At 42.6% G+C, this 19,752-nt stretch overlaps 1 protein-coding gene across 5 annotated transcripts in view; it reads left to right on the top strand.

The window, feature by feature from the left end:
* The window catches only part of SMG7 (SMG7 nonsense mediated mRNA decay factor), a 53,056-nt gene that overhangs the window by 24,996 nt on the left and 8,308 nt on the right, over positions 1-19,752 (top strand). For 2 of the 5 annotated variants that reach the window (XM_069023203.1, XM_069023207.1), the window contains exons 5-17: positions 2,434-2,605; positions 3,436-3,507; positions 4,533-4,683; positions 5,018-5,153; positions 7,213-7,375; positions 8,461-8,617; positions 10,873-10,943; positions 11,258-11,318; positions 11,716-11,835; positions 12,069-12,504; positions 16,102-16,246; positions 17,473-17,861; positions 18,612-18,977. In XM_069023203.1, coding sequence (XP_068879304.1) covers positions 2,434-2,605; positions 3,436-3,507; positions 4,533-4,683; positions 5,018-5,153; positions 7,213-7,375; positions 8,461-8,617; positions 10,873-10,943; positions 11,258-11,318; positions 11,716-11,835; positions 12,069-12,504; positions 16,102-16,246; positions 17,473-17,861; positions 18,612-18,977 — 2,439 coding nt within the window. The remainder of the gene's footprint in view (positions 1-2,433; positions 2,606-3,435; positions 3,508-4,532; positions 4,684-5,017; positions 5,154-7,212; positions 7,376-8,460; positions 8,618-10,872; positions 10,944-11,257; positions 11,319-11,715; positions 11,836-12,068; positions 12,505-16,101; positions 16,247-17,472; positions 17,862-18,611; positions 18,978-19,752) is intronic. The other 3 variants (XM_069023205.1, XM_069023206.1, XM_069023204.1) reach the window with 3 other exon arrangements.

The following is a 19,752-nucleotide window of genomic DNA, read 5'->3' as shown; positions in this document are numbered from 1 at the left end:
CAATTATAAAGCAGCAAGAAAGGGTAGAATGATACTTCTTTGTGCTGTTTCTTGCTTTATGGCTGTGCATCTGTTGCCTTCTTGAACTACTTCCTGTGTGAATCCTCTAACTATTAGGTCTAGTATTTACTGGCTCTCCAGGCCCTCTTAAAGTCATTTACTCTGTCTCCGCAGTGACCTGTGGTGTCTTTTAATTGTAATGTCTTACAGAAATGATGACACAAAAAACCTCGAGCCCAGCAGATGAGTTAATTGATGATTTCATTGTATTCTTGGTTCTTTTTTTCTGCCATTTCTCTAATAATTCCCATTTGGCTTCTCATTCCTGTGTATGTGTTTGTGGACCATTGCCTTAATTCCTTTTCATTTGCTGTATAGGGAAGGATAAGCGAGGATAGTCAGTTTGTTCTTGGATTAAGTTACTCAGGAACAGAAATATATGCAGAAAACGCAGATGCACAGGATGCGTGCGATGGCGTAATGTTTTGTTCTTTGCCCCTTCCTTGTGACTCCTAACACCGATGATAAGCATTGAAGCGTAAGTCTTTATTTTCAATGACAATTAGAACAATGAATTCACTTCTAGGAACTTTTCTTCCCCTAAAGTAAAACTATATTGTTGACTGCTCTTGGGCTAAGAACCTTTTGCAAGGTTTTCAGTTAGTTGCCAAAGGAGTGTGATATGTATTCATATACTTATTTCTTACTGACATATTTTTGCCCACACTCTTTCCTATGTTAGCTTTCATTAGATTTCAGCTTTAAATTATGGAGAATAAGACTCAGTGTATGATAATGCCCTTAACAAAGAAAACTTACCTTTCTTCCCTTTTTTCTCCTCATTTGGTGTCTGCTTCAACAGCATTGTGGTTGCTGAATCCTCTCGCAGTGTTCAGAGTAAACTTTGTCATGACTAATTTACAGTGTCTTCATTTTACAGTACTCACAGTTGTACTGAGTAGTGTATTTGTGCTGTATCAATTCCTAGTTGAATTCCAGACATCTGCAAGGCCAACCCCAGGCTGCCCATGTGGCTATCCTTTTTTCCACTTCAGCATTGCTTTCTGGAAAGCTGCTTATTGGAAGCAGCCAGTTTGACAGGCTGTCATGGTTGCCAAGGGCTTTCTACCATCTACATTGTTTGTCTTGCAAAAGCCTTGTTCTTTCCTACAGTGGATCAGGGAGTTTTTCTGAGTTTGACACTGATGTTAATCACATTTTCAGTCTAAAGCCTTCACTGAGCCAGGGTACCTGTTCTCCAGCTGTGAGGCCTCCACAAGTGACATCTTTGAAAGAGAGTATGAATTTTCTTAATTTGGTGTCTTTGAAGATGTCAAGTTGCTCTCTTTTATCCAGGTTTTATCTGTGAGATCCTCTTATTTGGGGATTTTTGTTTACTGTATAAAGACAGAGCCAAAGGGGAGGGAGATGTAACACAAACCTCTTTCTGCAGCAAACAAAAGCATCGTGTCACATGTTTAGCTGTTGACAGACTGTGTGTCTCTGTCAGCCATGGGGTTTCTCTGTGCCTTTATGTGGAAGTGCAACCCTGCTGCAGGTCTGTTTTATTTGGAGACTGAGCATGTTTCTAGGTGGGAGAAAGTCTGTCATTTCTTACCTGCATTTTTAACCCTTTAAGTCAGTCCAGCAAACACTCTTCACACTCTGGTTACTGTTACTTTGCAGAGTATTTGCTGGAGTCTGTTAGGAAAAACTTCAAAGGCACTGAGTAGAATGACAGAGTTGAGGTTTTCCTTCAATCAGCTTTTGAAATATTTGATCAAGTAGCTGATGCCTTGTTCCTTAAAAGAGTCTCACTGTTGGCTTAGCACAAATATTTATTGACAGCTCAGCCACTGAACATTTGTACTGCCTTGCGTTGCTTATAAACTTGGTTATGTTTCAGCTTCTTTCTAAAGTTTAAGTTGGGATAGTGCAGTTGGAAGTTGGAACAAGCTGCTTTGGAGGGGGAGGGATAGTCCTTTCTATTATTTTCAGAGAACAGTGTCACTTCAAGGTATAAAACCCACTGTGTTCCTCTTCAGTGTCCCACTGAAAAAACAAAACAAACAAAAAGAGAAAGCAAAACCATAAAACCCAACAATATCTGTAGACTTCCCATAGTCAATCTCCACTGATAAATCCTTGGTGATTTAAATATCATGAGGATTGAGTTGCTTACTGGTTTGGGATGCAGAGCTTTTTCTTACTGGGCAGATGAACACAGTGGACACAATGGAACTCAGTGAATTCCATATGGAGAATGTATTTTAAAGTCTCATTTTCAATAACTTGAGCTTGTTCACCTCGAATATATTTGGGTCATCTGTGGTGAGCTCACCTCCGAGTGGTTCTCTGTTAGTTTTGTGACTTGTTTTGATGCCTTTCCAATGCTTGTCTTGAGCTGCTACTGACCCAGCCCTGTTTTCACAGCTGTTACAGGAACTGTGCACAGTTTTTAATGTAGACCTGCCGTGCCGTGTGAAGTCTTCCCAGCTGGGGATCATTAGCAATAAACAGACGCACACCAGCACCATTGTGAAGCCGCAGTCCAGCTCCTGCTCCTACATCTGCCAGCACTGCCTTGTCCACCTGGGAGATATTGGTGAGTTTCAGAAGGAAAAGGCTGGGACATGGAGTTCTGTCTGTGTTCGGCTTCCAGAGAGGAATCTGCACACACTGTGGCAACTGCTGGAGCAAGTGTGCTCCACTTCAGTAGCTAGTTGCTGATTGTGCCTTTGGTGGTTGCTGCAGGGGGAAAGATCTGGGAAGAAATGCTGTTCAGACTTTTCTAGTGTATGTTACACGTTAAAACATGGAGACAGTTAATCACTGGCTTTCTAGTGATCTGCTAGAGTCTTTCTTGTAGCACTCTAGTCATGTTCTAGCTGGTAGGTACAGGAAAATGCTGAAACTGGTAACTACTACAAAAGCTTTTTGCAGCAGGCTAGCACACTTCTCCATTCCAGAACACTTAACATCCAGTGTACAAGGGCACCAGTTAGAAATCCAGCCTTTCATAAATGGGGTTTCTTTTTTACATTAAGTTCACAGGTTTATTTCTTTCTTGATCTGAGTAAAACTTTGTGTTGTAGAAAGTTCTCTTTTCACAAGAATCTGCAGTTGCTTTTGGAACAACCTAAAAATAGATCTAGTTGGTGATCATGCAAAGAGGGATGAAAAATATTTTTAGTTCTCTGTATGTCGTGTTCTTGGCACTGTTGTCCCTAAGACAGTCTTCGGTCTGAGACAAAACAGCCACCTCAGAATTGAATGTGTCAAATCTGGGTGCTGTTTGGTGTAACTGTACATTCTTCTGATGCGTATTTCTGAAACACTAATGAAATACTCTTTGGGTAAGTTGCATTTTGTGAAAGTAACTGCAAGGGAGTGGAATTTTGTGCCTCAACTTGGGTTTTTTTGCTGTTTTCTTAGCTCGCTATAGGAATCAGACCAGCCAGGCAGAGTCTTACTATAGACACGCAGCTCAGCTTGTCCCTTCTAATGGTGAGTCTGGGATAACTTTTCAGTTCATATTCCAAAGGAAGATTTGGGATATTGTTTTCTTCTGTGGCAGTCAAAAACCTGGGCTTTTACATAAATACCCCTCCCCAAATTCTCCAAACAACCGTACAACAAAGCCTGACCCATCAGTAAATCATTTAGATAATGGTTATTTGCATGATCTGTGTTGCTTCCTTTTTGTGCAGATGTAGAAACAAGGAAGGTAATTCACAGCTTTACTCCAAGGCTTCGCTACTACTATACTCTGTTACATTCATACATTATAAAGTACAATTAATGAAAACTTGCTTTACACCACCAATGTTTTTTTCTTTTATTATTTATGTCCATGTCAATTTATAAAGTTTAGTAGCTAAAATTGTATTTTTCAAGTTGCTGATGCGAGTTGGTTCAGGGATTTAGCTTTTTAGCTATTGTCTTCCAGTGGCCCAAAATGTAGGGATAGTGAGAGAAGGGTAAATTGCTTTTGAGCTAGGCTGCTGAAACTAGTAATTCAGTTTTTTTAACCACTTGCATTCTAACTGCAGAATTCTCTGTATTTTAAACTCCCTAGGCAAAAAAATATGAAATGTTGAAAAGGAAGTAAAATTGGGCTAGATTTTCTCCAACAGATGAAGATAAATCATTGGTGATGAAAGCTTGGTTCTGACAGTATTTAATTATTTAGACAAAATACAACCAAACAAAAACTCAAACCCCAGAAACAAACAAGCAAATAAAACCAAACAGAAACCCCCATACCCAATCCTTCCCCATACAAAGTAAAAAACCCCCCAAAAACCAAAAAACAAACAAAAAAGGAAATCCAAACAGCTGCTGCACCACAAATTCAGAAGCTTTTTGACTGAAGTGATACAGATCTGAGGCTGGGGCAAAAGGGTCAGCAGATGGATCTGAGCTTTGTCTGTTGGAGAACTGAGAACTTTATGCTCCCTTTCCAAGTGACCACATGGACTCTGAAATCTAGCATATTTCCCTCCAGGACAACTTGTCTCTTTCTCCCTTAGGTCAGCCTTATAATCAGTTGGCTATCCTAGCTTCTTCCAAAGGAGACCACTTGACCACAATTTTCTACTACTGCAGAAGCATTGCTGTGAAATTTCCTTTCCCAGCTGCCTCCACTAACCTACAAAAAGCACTTTCTAAAGCACTGGAAAGGTGAGACTAAGAGTAAATTATTGCCACTCAGATAAGCTGGAAGAGACTTCTTCTAAAAGTACCTGCCTTGCCAGAAGTTACTCATATTTGACAGTGGAAACAGAAATCCCTCAACCGTTGGCCAGTCAGAGCATCCTCACAGGTGTATGGAACACAGAATAGTTTGTGAGGCTCCTGACTGTGATTAGTGAATACAGGAAATAAGCGTATTGTGCCAACATGAAAAGTAGCTTTGCATGGACATTCCTCCTTCATTTTGGAATAATTCTGTAATGTTATGTGCAGCTGTGTGTAATTCCAAAGACTGAATCAGGTATTTCTATTCTAAATGCAGTCGTGATGAGGTGAAGACTCGATGGAGCGTGTCTGACTTCATCAAGGCATTTATTAAATTTCATGGCCATGTGTACCTGAGTAAGAGCTTGGAGAAGCTGAGCCCTCTTCGAGAAAAGCTGGAAGAACAGTTCAAGGTTAGTTCTAACAACATATTAGTTAGTATATTGAGGAAAATATTTTTAGCAGCTGAGTTCTGAAATTACAGTCCAGTAATAATTCTTTCACATGATAAAATACAGGAAACTCAACTATCTAGTTAGGGAAGGTTTGCATTGCAGCTAACACTGGATAGTTCTAGTAACTTCTGCCAAAATTAGGGTTTTTTCCCATTTTACACGTGGTCCATTGTTGGTGGAGATACAGGAGAAATCAGTGACCACTCTTGATTCTCTGCTCTTTAACCTGGATGATTCTTGGATACCTGTGAAAAGCTCTTGATTCATCTGTAAAGTCTTGGCTTGGTGGCCTGAGGAATTTTGAGAGCTTCATTTTTTGGATGGCCTTCATTCACTCCCAGTGGTTATTAAGGCTGCTTTTAATCTGCCTCAGAAAACTTGCCTCTCCTGTTAGCAATTTGCCCTTAAAAAGTGTCCCATACAACCTTAATCTGTGCAGACTAGAACTATGCAGAACACGTTTCCCATGGAAAATCCAGGAGTCCCATTGATTACATACTCAGCTCATTATGTTGGACAATACAGCAGTGATTGAAACAAAAGAATTTTGTAAAGTAGTATTTATGCAAAGTAGTAGCGTTTCAGAGAGGACATTGTGTTAACTGGTAAATGCCTTTTGGAAACTGGTCTGCCTCAGCTTCCTAATTTGTGGAAAAGAAGCAGGGAAGATGGGTATGTTCAGCAGAAGAGTGGATGCTTTTCAAAAATAGGAAAGGGGAACATGGTCTGAGCAATATAAAAAAATCACAAATATTCTTTACAGTGTCCTTTTCCATATTTTTGTCTTGAATTGTGCTGCTACAGCCAGGTTCACACTGTCTTTAAAATAAATATAAAAAACCACAGAACTTGCTATGAATTAACTTGCAATGTGGGCTACTCCCACCCTGGCAGTTAATGTTGTTTCAAAATGTAGTAATTGTATCTCTGTGTGTGTGTTGCTGGCTGTTGAACAAGTACTGCTTTTCCCACAGTGCTTATAATCAATAATTATGAGCATTGCTCAGGCATGTGGAACATTCTTCATTTTCTGGACTGATACAGAGTATTAAAGCAGCTAATTGAGCCCAGATTTGTTGCTTAGATTACCTTTCTTGGTTTATATTATGCAACATAAGGCCTAATTTATGAGAGAGCAACTCTTCTGGCCTCAACGAGTTGAATGTGGATGTGAAGTTGGCGGTATGGTAGTGAATCAGTTTAACTTTGTGGCTGATCTTAACTCTGAGGAGAGCAGTTGCAGGATTGGGAGTGTTCAGTCAGGCCCTGGGTGCTGCTGCTGGCAGGTCTGCCAGTCTCAGTTGTCAGCTGTACAGTGCTTCATGCCCTAGTTGAGAGAGTCAAGGGTGAACATGGAGCTTAAACCTTTAGCACTAGTTAATCTACCTGCTTCCCTGACTGTTGTGTCTGAAGATACGTTGGCTGAGATTTAGGATACCTCCTTTTTTTTCCCCCCACAAAAAGCCTTGAAGTCTTTTCCTGTCCTGAGAAAGGTGTATTTTCCAGCATAGTTACTGAAAGGCATCTGTAAATAGCTCTCGCTGTTTTAGTCTGCCAAGGCATTCCGTGACCCATAAAGTCAGGTGTGGAATTAGTCTTTAATGCATAACCATGCAGTAGTTAAATTTTCCTGGGGTGTTTTTTTAAAATGTAACCTTCTCCATGCTGGTTCTTTGACAGGCAGACAAACCCAGTGGGTCTATGGGCCTTTGCAGTGCTGTTAGTATACATTCAAAATTGCACTTGCTCTGGAAGGGAACCATATGCAAAGAGGATGTTGATTTGTTGTGTGTCTGAGCTGGTGTACAAGCAAAAACCTTGTGCTTAACAGTGGGCACCTGCCCAAGTCCTCCTGGGAAGCCCAGTGCTGTGCTGGGAGGGATGACCTGAAAATAAATCCAGAATTAATGTTGCCTAAGGGCAGAAGCATTAGTCGAGCAGTGAAGGAGCAACTACAATCCTTTCAAGCACATGCTTTGCCATCTAAAAATGCATATACCCTGTGTCTTTGTTGCAGAGGTTGTTGTTCCAGAAGGCCTTCAACTCTCAGCAGTTAGTCCATATTACTGTGATCAACCTGTTCCAACTGCACCACCTGCGAGACTTCAGCAATGAAACGGAGCAGCACAACTACAGCCAGGATGAGCAGCTCTGCTGGACACAGCTCCTGGCTCTCTTCAGTAAGTGTGGGAGCTAATTGATTTTTGTAGTTCTCTTGATTTTAACGTGGAATCCATTAGTAATTTCCTCTCAGGATCTAGCTTAATGGCTGTGTGAGGTAAGTGCCAAGAATAGACATTAGGGAGAAAGTTGAGAGAGATGATGGTCACGCAGGATCATTTATGTCAGCAGTGCTGACTTAACACTGGATTTCTGTGTCTGGACTTACTCTGTTTGAAGCTTTACAGAACTCTGCATCATTTTCCTGGTTCTGAAAGAACATTTTAACTTGGGTGCAAAATGGGATCCAACTTGGTGGTGAGTAGTACCCCTCTTGGGGGGCTGCTCCCCAGTTGGCTGCATACAGTTGGAGTTGCTTTGAATGAAACTGGTTCTGATTCAACAGGACTGAAGTTGAGTCAACTAGGACCTCAGCTACTTCTGTGCCTTTGGTAATATCAACCAGGAGATAACTGGGAGTGCAGAGCACTGTAGACTCTAGCCACATGATGCTGATTTGCGTAACGTGATTGAGCCTGTGGTCAGCTTGGCCTTGTTAGTCAACACCTAAATTTCTGAATAGCTGGATTTCTCCAAATTCCAGCCTGGAGTTGATTCTGAAGGCAGCATGGTCACACTGGTGTGGTTACTCTTTCTCAGCTTGTGTGCCCTAAAGGGTCTGGGCTGGGTGCCTGCCTGCAGAGCTCCAGTGCATTTGTGTGCCTGCTGATTGAAGTGAATAAAGTGCAGGTAGGTAGTTGAGTTGATAATTTCTAATAAATAGGTGAGTGAATATTTCTGCACTGGGCTTGTCTCATGTGGTTTTTTTAACTTATCAAAATGACTTGCCATGACAGTTGAAAGGACATAAGATACCAAGATTCTGCTGCATAGTACAAAGCTATTAAAAAGCCCTACGTTGTGATCTGTTGGTGGATTGTTTAATATGAGGTAGTTGGGCTGCCTTGTTCTAAAGAACTAGCTCTTAGAATAGGGGTTTATGAGGCGGGGATATGTTTGATTAGGTTATTTGGTCAACTTTGAAGTGTCATTCCCACATCGTGGAGTTTTTTTCTTTTGCTTTTTCCTCTTACTCTGTTTCTAGTGTCGTTTCTTGGAGTTCTGTGCAAGTGTCCTTTACAAAACGACTACCAGGAGGACTCTGGGGCTGCATATCCTCTTCCAGCTGTGAAGGTTTCGATGGACTGGCTGAAACTTAGGCCCAGTGTTTTCCAGGAGGCAGTGGTTGATGAAAGACGGTAGTGAGTGTTAATCTTTCTCTTGATACATTTTGTTGCATGAAGGTCCTAATTACTGTTGATCCACAAATTAGTCATGTGAAAAGTGATCATATAACTCATCATTACAGATACCGAATTGATAGAAGGTGTATGTGCTAAAAAGTTCATAAAGCAAAACATGAGACTTGTTGGTTACATGAGCAAATTGACTCATTTAATTTGCTTTAGGTTTGTTGTCACTTTTTTAAGATCGGGGGATCTATTTTATAATGCCCAGTTTGAGCATAACTACTGAGTGTTCCCATAGCCTAATCTAGTATAACAATTTCTCAGATTACTGGGGAAATGGCAGGAGAATACTTGCCTTAATTTCATGCACTAAATCGTCACTTGGGCAGTGCTGGAATGTAGTCACCCAGGAATTAAATTCAATTTAGTAAAGGGGCTCTTTAAATGTCAGTGCATGCATAACTGTTCTGCACTGTTGCTCTGATTTTTCAGTTCTGCCACTAATCTCATAAATTAAGACTTAAATTTTTCAAAACTCACCAATTTTTTTTAATAGTCTGTTAACTTTTCATGAATTACCATGATTCAATAAAGTGTTTCTGTAAGGTGATTCTTAGGATCAGAGTGACTGTTACTGACACAGGTGGATGAGTATTGTTCCGAAGATGGGCACTCCAGGGAAAGCAGTGTGATGTATGGGGAACAGGGGGCCTATTACTTTGGTTTGTTAAGGAAAACATAAAAAATCCCAAAAAAACCCTCGGAGTTTTGGGAGCTTAAACCACAGAATTCCTAAAGGCAAGATTAAGGAAAAGAGCTCAGAAATGGTTTTAAGATGGTGGTAACTATTGCCCTGTGCACATCCTAAAGGAAGACTTATGCCTGTATTTTAATAGGCAAGATACCTAATTGATATCAAGTAGTCCCTGCAGAGAGGACATGCAGGTAGTAGTTCATGGAGTAAATGGCTTTAAGCTGAAAGAGGGCATATTAAGATTGGATGCTAGAAAGAAATCCTTCACTGTGAGGGTGGGAGGCCCTGGCACAGGCTGCCCAGAGAAGCTGTGGCTGCCCCATCCCTGGAAGTGTCCAAGGCCAGATTGGACAGAGCTTGGAGCAACCTGGAGTAGTGGAAGGTGTCCCTGCCCATGGCACAGGGTGTGGAATGTCCCTTCCAGCCCAAACCATTCTGGGATTCTCTGAAGGAACCCATTTTCTGGACAACATATTATTGACTTTACTTGCCTCATTGAAGACCTCTGGCGTGTTTTTTCCTTCTTTTGTCCCTTGTCAGTCATGGGATGGAGCTGTTGCTTAGTGTAGTGTAGAGAATAATCATGAAGATCATGCTGCCAGTGCCCGCAGCCGTGCAGGAAAGCAGCTGAGGGTGTACAGTGCTGTTGGGGACATGGTGCATTCTCCAGGCCATGCACTGGATGATGGCTGAAAGCCTTGCTGAGGAGGACACATTCATTTCTCCAATGCTGAGCACAGTGGGCATCCTGAAATAGTTTTCTCTTGATTCCGTGGTACCCATCAGTAAAAAGAAGGATTTTTGGACTTTCAAGTGGGAGCTTTTAACAAACAGGAGGAAGCAGCCTGGTGGTAGCAGTTACATGTTAACCACCTCTGCAGTGATCAGTGTGATTTTAAAATTAGTTGCTCCAGGACCTTTGGAAAGAATTGCCAGTCATTTCTTGTACTGGTATTGTGAGGGCAAGGCAGGGGACTGCAAGTTCACCTCTAGTTTAATGGTCTTACTCAGTGTAACCCTTACTTAGAGTCTCTTCCCTTGGTGGTGAATGCTCCAGCACTACAGTACAGTGTTCTTGTTCACAGAGCAGAAGTACTTCTGCACAGCTGTGTCCTGACAAATTACTTTGCTGTCTAAACTGATTCATTGACTGTGCCTTGAGAGCCATCACCTGTGGACTGGAAAGCATGAATTGCAGACAGGTGCTCACAGCACTTGCTCATGCTGTAGGTTTATCTGGTTAAATTCACAGTGAGCTCTCTGGCCTGCTGGATAATGAACACTGTGCTGCGAGAGCCTGGGTTCCTTGGGAACTTTAGGTTGGCCTTTTAGTAATAGTTATTTTTTTCAGGAAAGTGGTCTTTTCACTGACACTTTGCAAGAAACTTCTCCTGGGAATCAGAGGATTAATGTAAACTGTGATGGTAACATCATTCAGTGGTTTTTTGGTAAAGCAAACGCATCCCATGTTTTGCAGTTTTCACTTAGGGTTTGCCTGTTTTCTAATTTGTAGCATATGGCCCTGGCTGATCTCTCTTCTAAATAGTTTCCAGCCTCATGAAGAAGATCTATCCAGTAATAATGGTAAGGACACTTGTAGTCTGTGCTGTAAAGAACTGGGAAAAACAATGTTTTTCCTGCTGATGTGGGGAAATACAGTTGAAGAGCAAATAAGGAAGCAAGTTGTCTTCTTGTATTAGTTCATGTGAGTACTTTGCAAATGTTGCTTTCTTGTGCTGAGCAGACTTTGCTCTATCATTCCTGAATTCCTCAGATTGTGGGGTGGACCAGTTAATAGAAGGCTTTAGTATGGGTAGAGACCATGCTGAGGTATCTGCTGTGATACTGTGCTCAGTGCTTTCATGCTTTCCTTATGCTTTTTACTGTCTGTTTGTCAGCAACCCCCCTTCCAGAAGAATTTGAGTTGCAAGGATTCCTGGCTCTGAGGCCCTCGTTCAGGTGGGTGACAGCTGAAGGATCCTGCACCCTTGCTGACGTCACGACTTCGACAGACATTGGCCCGTTCCCTACAATATCTTATTTATGAATATTTACTGCTGTACAGATTGATGTTGGTCTCTTCAAAACGACTGCAATGGACAGTGTAGCCCTAAGAAATTCTTGAGGTTATAATACTACTCATGACCCCACTGAACCTCTTTAATGTAGATGCATCTTACCAGATGAGAATTACATCTGTAAATCAGATATCTCTTAAGAGCCACATTTTGAATAATATCTGGTGAAAGTTCACAGGTTTTAGTAGAGCAATGCTGACACGTTGTATTGCTAGAGAAATAGAATATTGCAGAGGGTAATTGTGTAATTAATATTCGCTATTCTGTGTCAATACTAGGAACTTGGATTTTTCCAAAGGCCACCAGGCAATTACAGGGGATAAAGAAGGGCAGCAACGTCGGATACGGCAGCAGCGCCTGATCTTCACAGGCAAATGGATTGCTGATAACCAGCCAAGGTAATTGCAGGTACTTTTTGTATCCCATGCTGCTGGAAGCTGAGGTGACACAGGTGCCAGTGTGGAATGTTATTTTTCTCTCTGTTCAACACAGCAATTAGCTGTAATGTGAGCACAAGATGCTGACAGTACTAATAACATGTTCTGTGGGTCAGGAAGCCATTCCTTCACAGACTGATTTTAAGTAATGTAGTTTATGTACTTGTTTTTCAATTCTTTTCTGTCTTTTTCAGGTTGATTCAATGTGAGAATGAGGTAGGAAAGCTGTTGTTTGTGACAGAAATCCCAGAGCTCCTACTGGAGGACCCTAGTGAAGCCAAAGAGAGTCTCGCCTTGCAGGAGACATCCATGGCAGAGCCACTGTGTGCTGATGGGAGCCCTGGACTCAAATCAGTGCTGTCCTCTGGCAGAACTCTGAACAACAGCTGTGATGCAGGAGAAAAACCGATGGTCACCTTCAAAGAGAACATCAAGCCCCGGGAGATGAACAGAGAACAAGGGCGCATCTACCCCCCAAAGGACGTAGCGAGGGAGAGACGGGACTTTAGCAAAGGAATAGTAGCAAATAAGAATGATGGGAAGAAAGAAAACAATAAAAGAAAGAATGAGACTAAGAAATGTGGCTTGGATAAAATGCAGGAAGCAGGAAAGCAGAATGTGGCAGTTCAGGTAAGCCTTTAGCTCAGAGGGACACTGTCTGAGACTGTGCCATGTTGTGTCAGGGCAGTCACTGCTTGTGTAGAGTATGGCAGAGCTGAGGTCTCACTGTGGGCCCTACAGCTAATGCTCAAAAATATAAAACAATTCTACCTCAAAGACCAGGCGATGGTGATCTTTGGATCTCTGCTTTTCCTTGATGCTATCCCAAAAAGAGAGAGAGGGGAAAAGAGAGTGCAATGAAAGGTGATTTTGCTGTAACTGTCTTAAAAAACAGATCTCTACCAATTTCACAAATTATTCAGGCCACCAAGGCAGTTGATGTAGCCAAGTCGTAGTCATGCTCTCGCCATTCTGGGGTCTGTTGTGAAAGAACTCTGCATTTTCAGTTCAGTTGACTCGTGCACATTCAACAAACTGAACATGTCACAAAAGCATCAGATTGTATATATGTGGAGTAAGATCCTCTGTACTGTGGGTGCAGTCAGGTGTCTCTTTGTCAAAGTAAGGAAAGCCACTCTGCTCTTAAATCGTTGATATGTGCTCAGGCACTTGCTCAAAATGGTTTGTTTTCACATCAGCTTCTCTTTTATTGGTTTTATTTTTTAGGGGCATGCTTTTTTATCTTTTTCTTTGAGCATTATATACAAAATATATCAAGTAAACAATGAATTTGCTGGTCTGACTTCCGCTGAGTCATAGTAAATGAGGGGTAGAGTTTCAGGGCTGATCTGATCTGTAGCTAGACAATCTCAGTTCTTCCCCAATGATGACTGGAACCGTTCAATGGTAGTGATGGAGATTTCTATTATTTCCCTAGAGAAAGTGTGTTAGTTCTTCACTGGTCTTGCAAGTGGAAATTATTTCCTAATACACTCTATGTCCCTTGCCTCTGTATAAGCCCATTACTGCTGTCCAGGACAGGTCTGCAGAATAACTCTTCCTCTTTGCAGCTGCTCCAAAGGCCTGTGCAATTGAGGTCCTTTCCTTAGGCTAGACTAACTATCTCTTTCAGTCTTTCCAGCTTGTGTTATTTAGGAGCCTTGGATTGTTCTTGTTTTCTTCCTGATGACTTGTTGTTAAACATCATGGTTATGAAATGGAATGTCTGAACTGGCAGCATTATTCAGTTAGTTTTGCAGGGGAGCCATACCATGGGATACAAAGGGTTTCTGTAAAGGCTACAGACACCAGGGGACAATCATTTGTGAGTTGTAGAACACGGTTCTGGTATCTGAAAACCAGCATAGGTGAGTTAGAATAGCAAGTTTCTTATTTATTTATCAAATACATCTGGAACGTGGTTGCGGGTCTGAGCATAACTGAGCGTTTGATCTTTGTGCCCCTGTCTTGCAAAATAAGGACTTCAGGCAGATAAAAACCTAGCAGATCTGAGTATTATGTGTAGCTTTTTGAATAGGGACGATAGCTTATTTATCAGAAATTTGCTTGACTTAGTCTTAAGATACAACAAACCCAGCTGTAGCGGAATCTTCTCTGATGATGTTGCTCATTGTTTGTCTCTTCTTGAATAGAAATTAATTTTGACTTTTTAACTCTATCAGCTGTATTTATGGCAACAAGTCCAGTGAAATGCCTTTTGTTTTGTATAATTTGGTGGACTTGCTTATCCAGACCTGCTCCAGAATAGAGGGAGGGCTTGCTTCCCCCCGCACTGAGAAACCAGTGTAGGTTTCATACAAGTTGGTGGACTGTGTTCTGCTTTGGCACTCCTGGCAGTTTCAGGCTTTACCTCCTACATAGTTCATTGCCTTCAAAAGCTTAAATACTATAGTTCCTACTTGACAAAAATGTGAAGAATGTGGTAAAGAAGTGATAAGTCCTGCTTTGCATGGGAAACTTGCATGCTCAGGCAGGATGTGATCTGGGTTGAAGTTCTGCTCTCCAGGGAAGATAATGTTACCTGCCAAGGAAGTTCAATGAAGACTCACTCAAAGTGTAGTGTACTCTTACAAGGTCCCTGTGATAAAATGGTGCCTCTCTCAAGTAGTGCGTAGGAACACTTAGGGCTATTGTGGAGGTAAATATTTGGTAGCATTGACACTTCTGAGGTGATATCAAGTAGAAGCAAGGAAGAAACTGAAATTTGTCTTGATTAATCAGTTTCAGTGATTTAGGTTTTTACAAAGTTAACTGTAAATCATGCAGGGTGCCTTTGGAAGCCGTCCTCTGGAAATGTGTTATAGCATCCTTAGTTTTCTGATGAACAGAGCTGAAGTTTTAAAATACCGTGGCAGGAAGAGTGTCTTTCAATCCTCCAGAATTTCTGTAAAAGAATGCATAGTTCTTGGTATGGGTTATAAAAATGTTTGGCTTATTGTGGAGGAAAAAGGGACAGCACAATGTAAGTTAAATTTGCTGAATGTGATGGAGGGCAAAAAGATGTGGCATGAGCAAGGGCCCCCATTATTCGTGGTGTTTAGCATCAGCCAGAACCTTGAGGTGGAGTTCCCTTCAGGCTTTTTCTAGTGGGAAATGAAAAATCCACCCAAACCTCCCAGTTTACAAATGCAGAAAGAACCCTACCCTCCCATAATTTCTAAATGGGGAAATTCAATTTGAAAAAGAACTTAAGAAAGGATTTGAATGCATCTATCCCTTTACTGTTGTAATTTGGCAGAAAACAACTGCCCTGTAACTCCTTTCAACTCAGCAGCACTAAATGTCTAAATAAACCCCCCACTGTTTTGGTTTGTTTGGTTTGGATTTTTTTTTTAATTTGGTCCCTAATACAACCCTTTCTTTCACTCACCTTTGAGGCTTGGTGTCAGGTCTGCTCCTAGGCCCTTTCTGTATTGCCCAGGTTCCTTGCTTGCTGTCTTTTTCCTGCCTGCTCCATCTTGCATTCCAGGCAGTTCTGCCGAGCTGAACAGAAAGGGAAAGTAGTCTTCCCCTCTGTCTTCCTCCCCAGGAAGACCCAGACCGCGGCAGACTCAGAATCAGGTAAACATTACATTACATTCTTCTCTCTGCCTTTAACTGGTGCAGCTCTTTTAACAGAACACCCCGCAGTTACACAGTAAACTGAATGAGGTGAAGCACTTCTGCTGTTTGTCTTATATGCTCTGGGTCAAAAGAATTCCCTAGTGTGGAGGAGTTTGTGCATATACATCACCATATGGATTAGGATGAGAGAACTCCCCAGGAAGAACGTGGCAGTGTTTGTTTTTTAAGGTGCTGCAGGTAAGTAGCATGACTTAGGTTGAAGCAGTGCCCTAGGAGAAGCATAGTAGCATCTGCACTTTCTGTTTTTAAACACCACAGGTGAGCGGCATGGTAAGTTCCTTGAATGGTGTGAGATATTATGTTTGCTTCTCACTCTCATGCTAGAGAAGGGGCTTCTTGCATCTCTGAGTAAATATCCTTGAGTGCTTTTGTGAGGTGAGAAGTGCCTGAGGACATGCAGGGTAACCTGCCTGAGGTCACTGAGGAGGGTTCCTGTGTTCCAAACTTCTCCCAGTTACTTAGGAAAAAGAAAATAACCACTCAGACAATCTGAGAGCTTAATTTTTGGCTTGAGACATGATATGGTTAATATGGAAATTTAGGAAAAGTTATTTAATTTCTTCATGCTTTCTTTTGCATCAGGTGAAATCCCAGACGGAGATGAGGAAGACTCCGGTGTCAGAAGCCAGGAAAACACCTGTAACTCAGACTCCAAGTCAGGCCAGCAGTTCCCAGTTCATCCCTATTCATCACCCAGGAGCCTTCCCTCCCCTTCCTAGCCGGCCAGGTAATTTGCATCATTCATTTGAAGTGTCATTTATTGTTGACTGTGAAGAAAATCCTGTAATAGTGGTTGGTGCAGCCTCTGAAGGCAGGGGCTCTGTTAATGAACATGGATTTTCCTGTTGAACATATTATCAAGTAGTAAAGAAGGGGTATAGCAGAACTGAAACGAGATAAATAAGATTCCTTATGCTTTGGAATTGAGGTCTGTCATGAAATCTGCCACCCGCCTTCTGGTTTAGTGGTTGTGAGATCAAGGAACTTCACACTAGGCTCTTCCTGTAGGTAGTCTGAACATAACAAAGCTTTCTGCTAGCACTGCTTCTGAAGCACTCCCGGTGCTTCAGACTCCATTGCAAAAGATCAATCACAATGCTTGCTTTAAAACTCACTTTTTGTAGTGGTGCTCATGTTTGAAGCTGTAATTTGTGTGGTCTTACTTGCTTCTGTTGCTGCACTGCATGTCCCATTTTGCTGTGGAGTCTGCCTGTCATACCTTGCTATCCATGTTTGCTCATGGAATAACTGGAAGCTGTATCTTCCCTGCACCTGTTGCATGGAGCTCTCAATATAAGACAGAGGGGCATCTTCTCTGTCTCAAAGTCAGCATAAAATCTGGCCTGTGAGACACAGAATTAAAGCTTGCCTTCCAAACCTGGCTTTTCAGTGTGAATTACAGGGAAGGAATTGATCTTACGGATATGAGGATTTGTTTGGTTACCATCTGTCTCTCTCTAAATTGATCCAGAGACTGGTGGTCCTCTGGGAGGAGGCAGTAGACTTACTGTATTGATTGCTTCTGTTTGTTCTTGCAGAAGTTCAGTCCCTGAAAATGTGTTTGAAGGGGAGGAAACTTTGGGGGTAAAGCATCAAAAACCCCAGAGCAAGGAAGGAAAAAGGTAGTGGGGGTCAAAAAAAGCAGGGAGATTGGGGGGCAGGGGACACAGGGACATGGAAACTTATGACCCTCAGATACTGCCATGACTGACCACTCTCAGTGCCTGGAATATTGCAAGAAAACTCCAGATTCAGAACAAACTCTGAATCCCTGTGTGATCACAGCCATGCACATGCCAAGGTGAGGAAGGGCGTTGTGGTGCATGTGTGCAAACTGGTGCCTCCTTTCTAAATGAACAGCATAGGAAGAGAAACCCCACTCTTAAGTTTTCTGGAGGGAGCTGTCTGCTCTGCCAAACTGTGATTAAAGGTGAATTTTTTAATCTTTTCCAGGATTTCCTCCTCCAACCTACGTTGTCCCCCCTCCTGTGGCTTTCTCCATGAGCACGGGGTATACCTTCCCGGGTGGTGTTTCTGTCCCAGGAACCTTCCTCCAGCCCACAGCTCACTCGCCTGCAGGAAACCAGGTGCAAGGTGGGAAACAGTCCCACATTCCTTACAGCCAGCAGCGGCCCTCTGGACCAGGGCCAATGACCCAGGGACCTCAGCAAACACCACCTCCTTCCCAGCAACCCCTCTCATCTTTACCAGCTCAGGCAACAGCACAGTCCACAAGCCAGTTACAGGTCCAAGCTCTGGCCCAGCAGCAGCAGCACCAGTCCCCCACGAAAGCTGTGCAAGGCCTGGGGAAGAGCCCGCCACACCACTCCGGATTCCAGCAGGTAAACTTGGCCTGTGCTACATGCTGGGCTTCATTTAAAAATAAATGGCCAACATTCAAGACTGTCTTCCTGGATTACCTTTCAAAATTGTTGTTAAAGACTTTATTTTTTGATTGTGAACTTCTGGGCAAATTTGAAAATGAGCTGAAGTTTGGTGGGTGTGAACATATGATGCTGTAACTGAAAGGAAGGTATGTACTGGAATGGAATGTCTTTTCTGTCATCTGTTTGCTGTGTGTTTCTGATACAGACGAGGTATGGAGTTGGTATGTCTGTCTCAGGTCTTTCCAGTTTTCTTGTGTGAGTGATGAGGACTGAGTGTGAGCCTCCACCTGCACTCTCTTTTTGGCTAACTGGTTGCAGTGTCAGTTCCCTTACATCTCTTAGTTCTTTGCTCACCTTGTGCTGGAGAAAATCTCCCTTCTGGCAAATCTGGACCCAATGATGAGACCCTCCTTGTGTTCTGGGCAGCAAAATGCTGGCTCAGTACCTTACTAAAGGTTTAGTTTGTAGGCTTTTGGGTTGTAAGGTACTGGATTAGAGTAAGGATTATACTTGGCTGTTGGTTTAAAGCTTGACTAAAGAGTATTAGATGCCTATGGAAATTGCTTTTGTGACTAACACAGACATTCCACAAACATTCAGATTTGCTATCACCCATGAGCCAGACTGACAGCTTGGATGGAGTTAGGCATTCAGGTAACATGAATTGTTCCTCCCCACTGGTGAAGTCCTGTGTCTCTGCCTCAGTATCCACAGACAGACTCATCGAAGCAGCTCTGGAACCCCCCTCAAGTCCAAGGCTCCCTGGGGAAGATCATGCCTGTAAAGCAGCCCTATTACCTGCAGGCCCAGGACCCTCTCAAACTCTTTGAACAGTCATTACAGCCTCCTGTCATGCAACAGCAACCGCTGGAGAAAAAAATGAAGCCTTTCCCAATGGAGCCATATAACCAGAACCCCTCAGAAGTCAAGGTGCCAGAGTATTACTGGGACTCTTCCTATGGCATGACTGACAACAGGGTGATGACCCAGCAGTCAAACATGGACCGCAGGGGGAAGCGGCAGGGAGTCTTCTGCTCTGAGCAGGATGCTGTCTCCAGGATGACCTTTGAGGTAAGATCTATGCTACAAGTGGGGAAAACCAAAGCTCTGGTATTCCCAGCAACTCTTGGTGTTTCCCTGTTTCAAGAATGCCCTGTGGTCCCAAGTAGGTCAATGTAAGCTTGTTTAGAAGAGACCTGAGTGTCAGTACCTGGGGCTCCAACACAAAGGGATGAATCCCCCATTTCAGTAGGCTGTGTGTGGGATCAGTCTCTTGAAGATTTGGTTTCAAGTAGATGTATGTCTTGTTCAGTGTGGATGTGACATCCATCTCTGCACTGTGTCTGCCAGGTCAAGAAACGTGGCAGCTGATAGTTTTGGAGAAAATTCTTGTCTGGCAACTGATGAAAACCATAAAAGCCACCCAAATAATTGCAGTTGAATTATTATGCTTTAGGTGAACTCCTAACACCACTATAGTGAATTCAATGGCTGAGGCTGCAATAGGTTGAGCAATCATGGATGGTAGCAGCAGTCTTGTCTTGGATTTTTTGTTTGTTTGTTCTTCCTGAAAATCCCATGACACTGAGGGAGCTCCCAGTTGCAGTAATGGAATACTTTACTTCTATTCATGCGGTTGTGCTTCGTGTTGCCGTTTATAAACCCACCAACATCTGCTATTTATTAACAGCCCTGGAGTTGTCTGTGAGTGCCTTCGGTGATGTTTATAAGGAGGCTTAAACAGAGGCCTTTTAAACCTTTGGTGGGGTGTGCCTCTGTAAATGCACTCAGGACATGGCGATGGTCAGCTGAGGTCACTTGGCTCATCCTTCCGAGAGAAAAGCCA

This window comes from Aphelocoma coerulescens, chromosome 8 (assembly GCF_041296385.1).
Source record: "Aphelocoma coerulescens isolate FSJ_1873_10779 chromosome 8, UR_Acoe_1.0, whole genome shotgun sequence".
NCBI classification, from domain to species: domain Eukaryota; kingdom Metazoa; phylum Chordata; class Aves; order Passeriformes; family Corvidae; genus Aphelocoma; species Aphelocoma coerulescens.
This window is presented reverse-complemented; position numbering and strand designations above follow the sequence as displayed.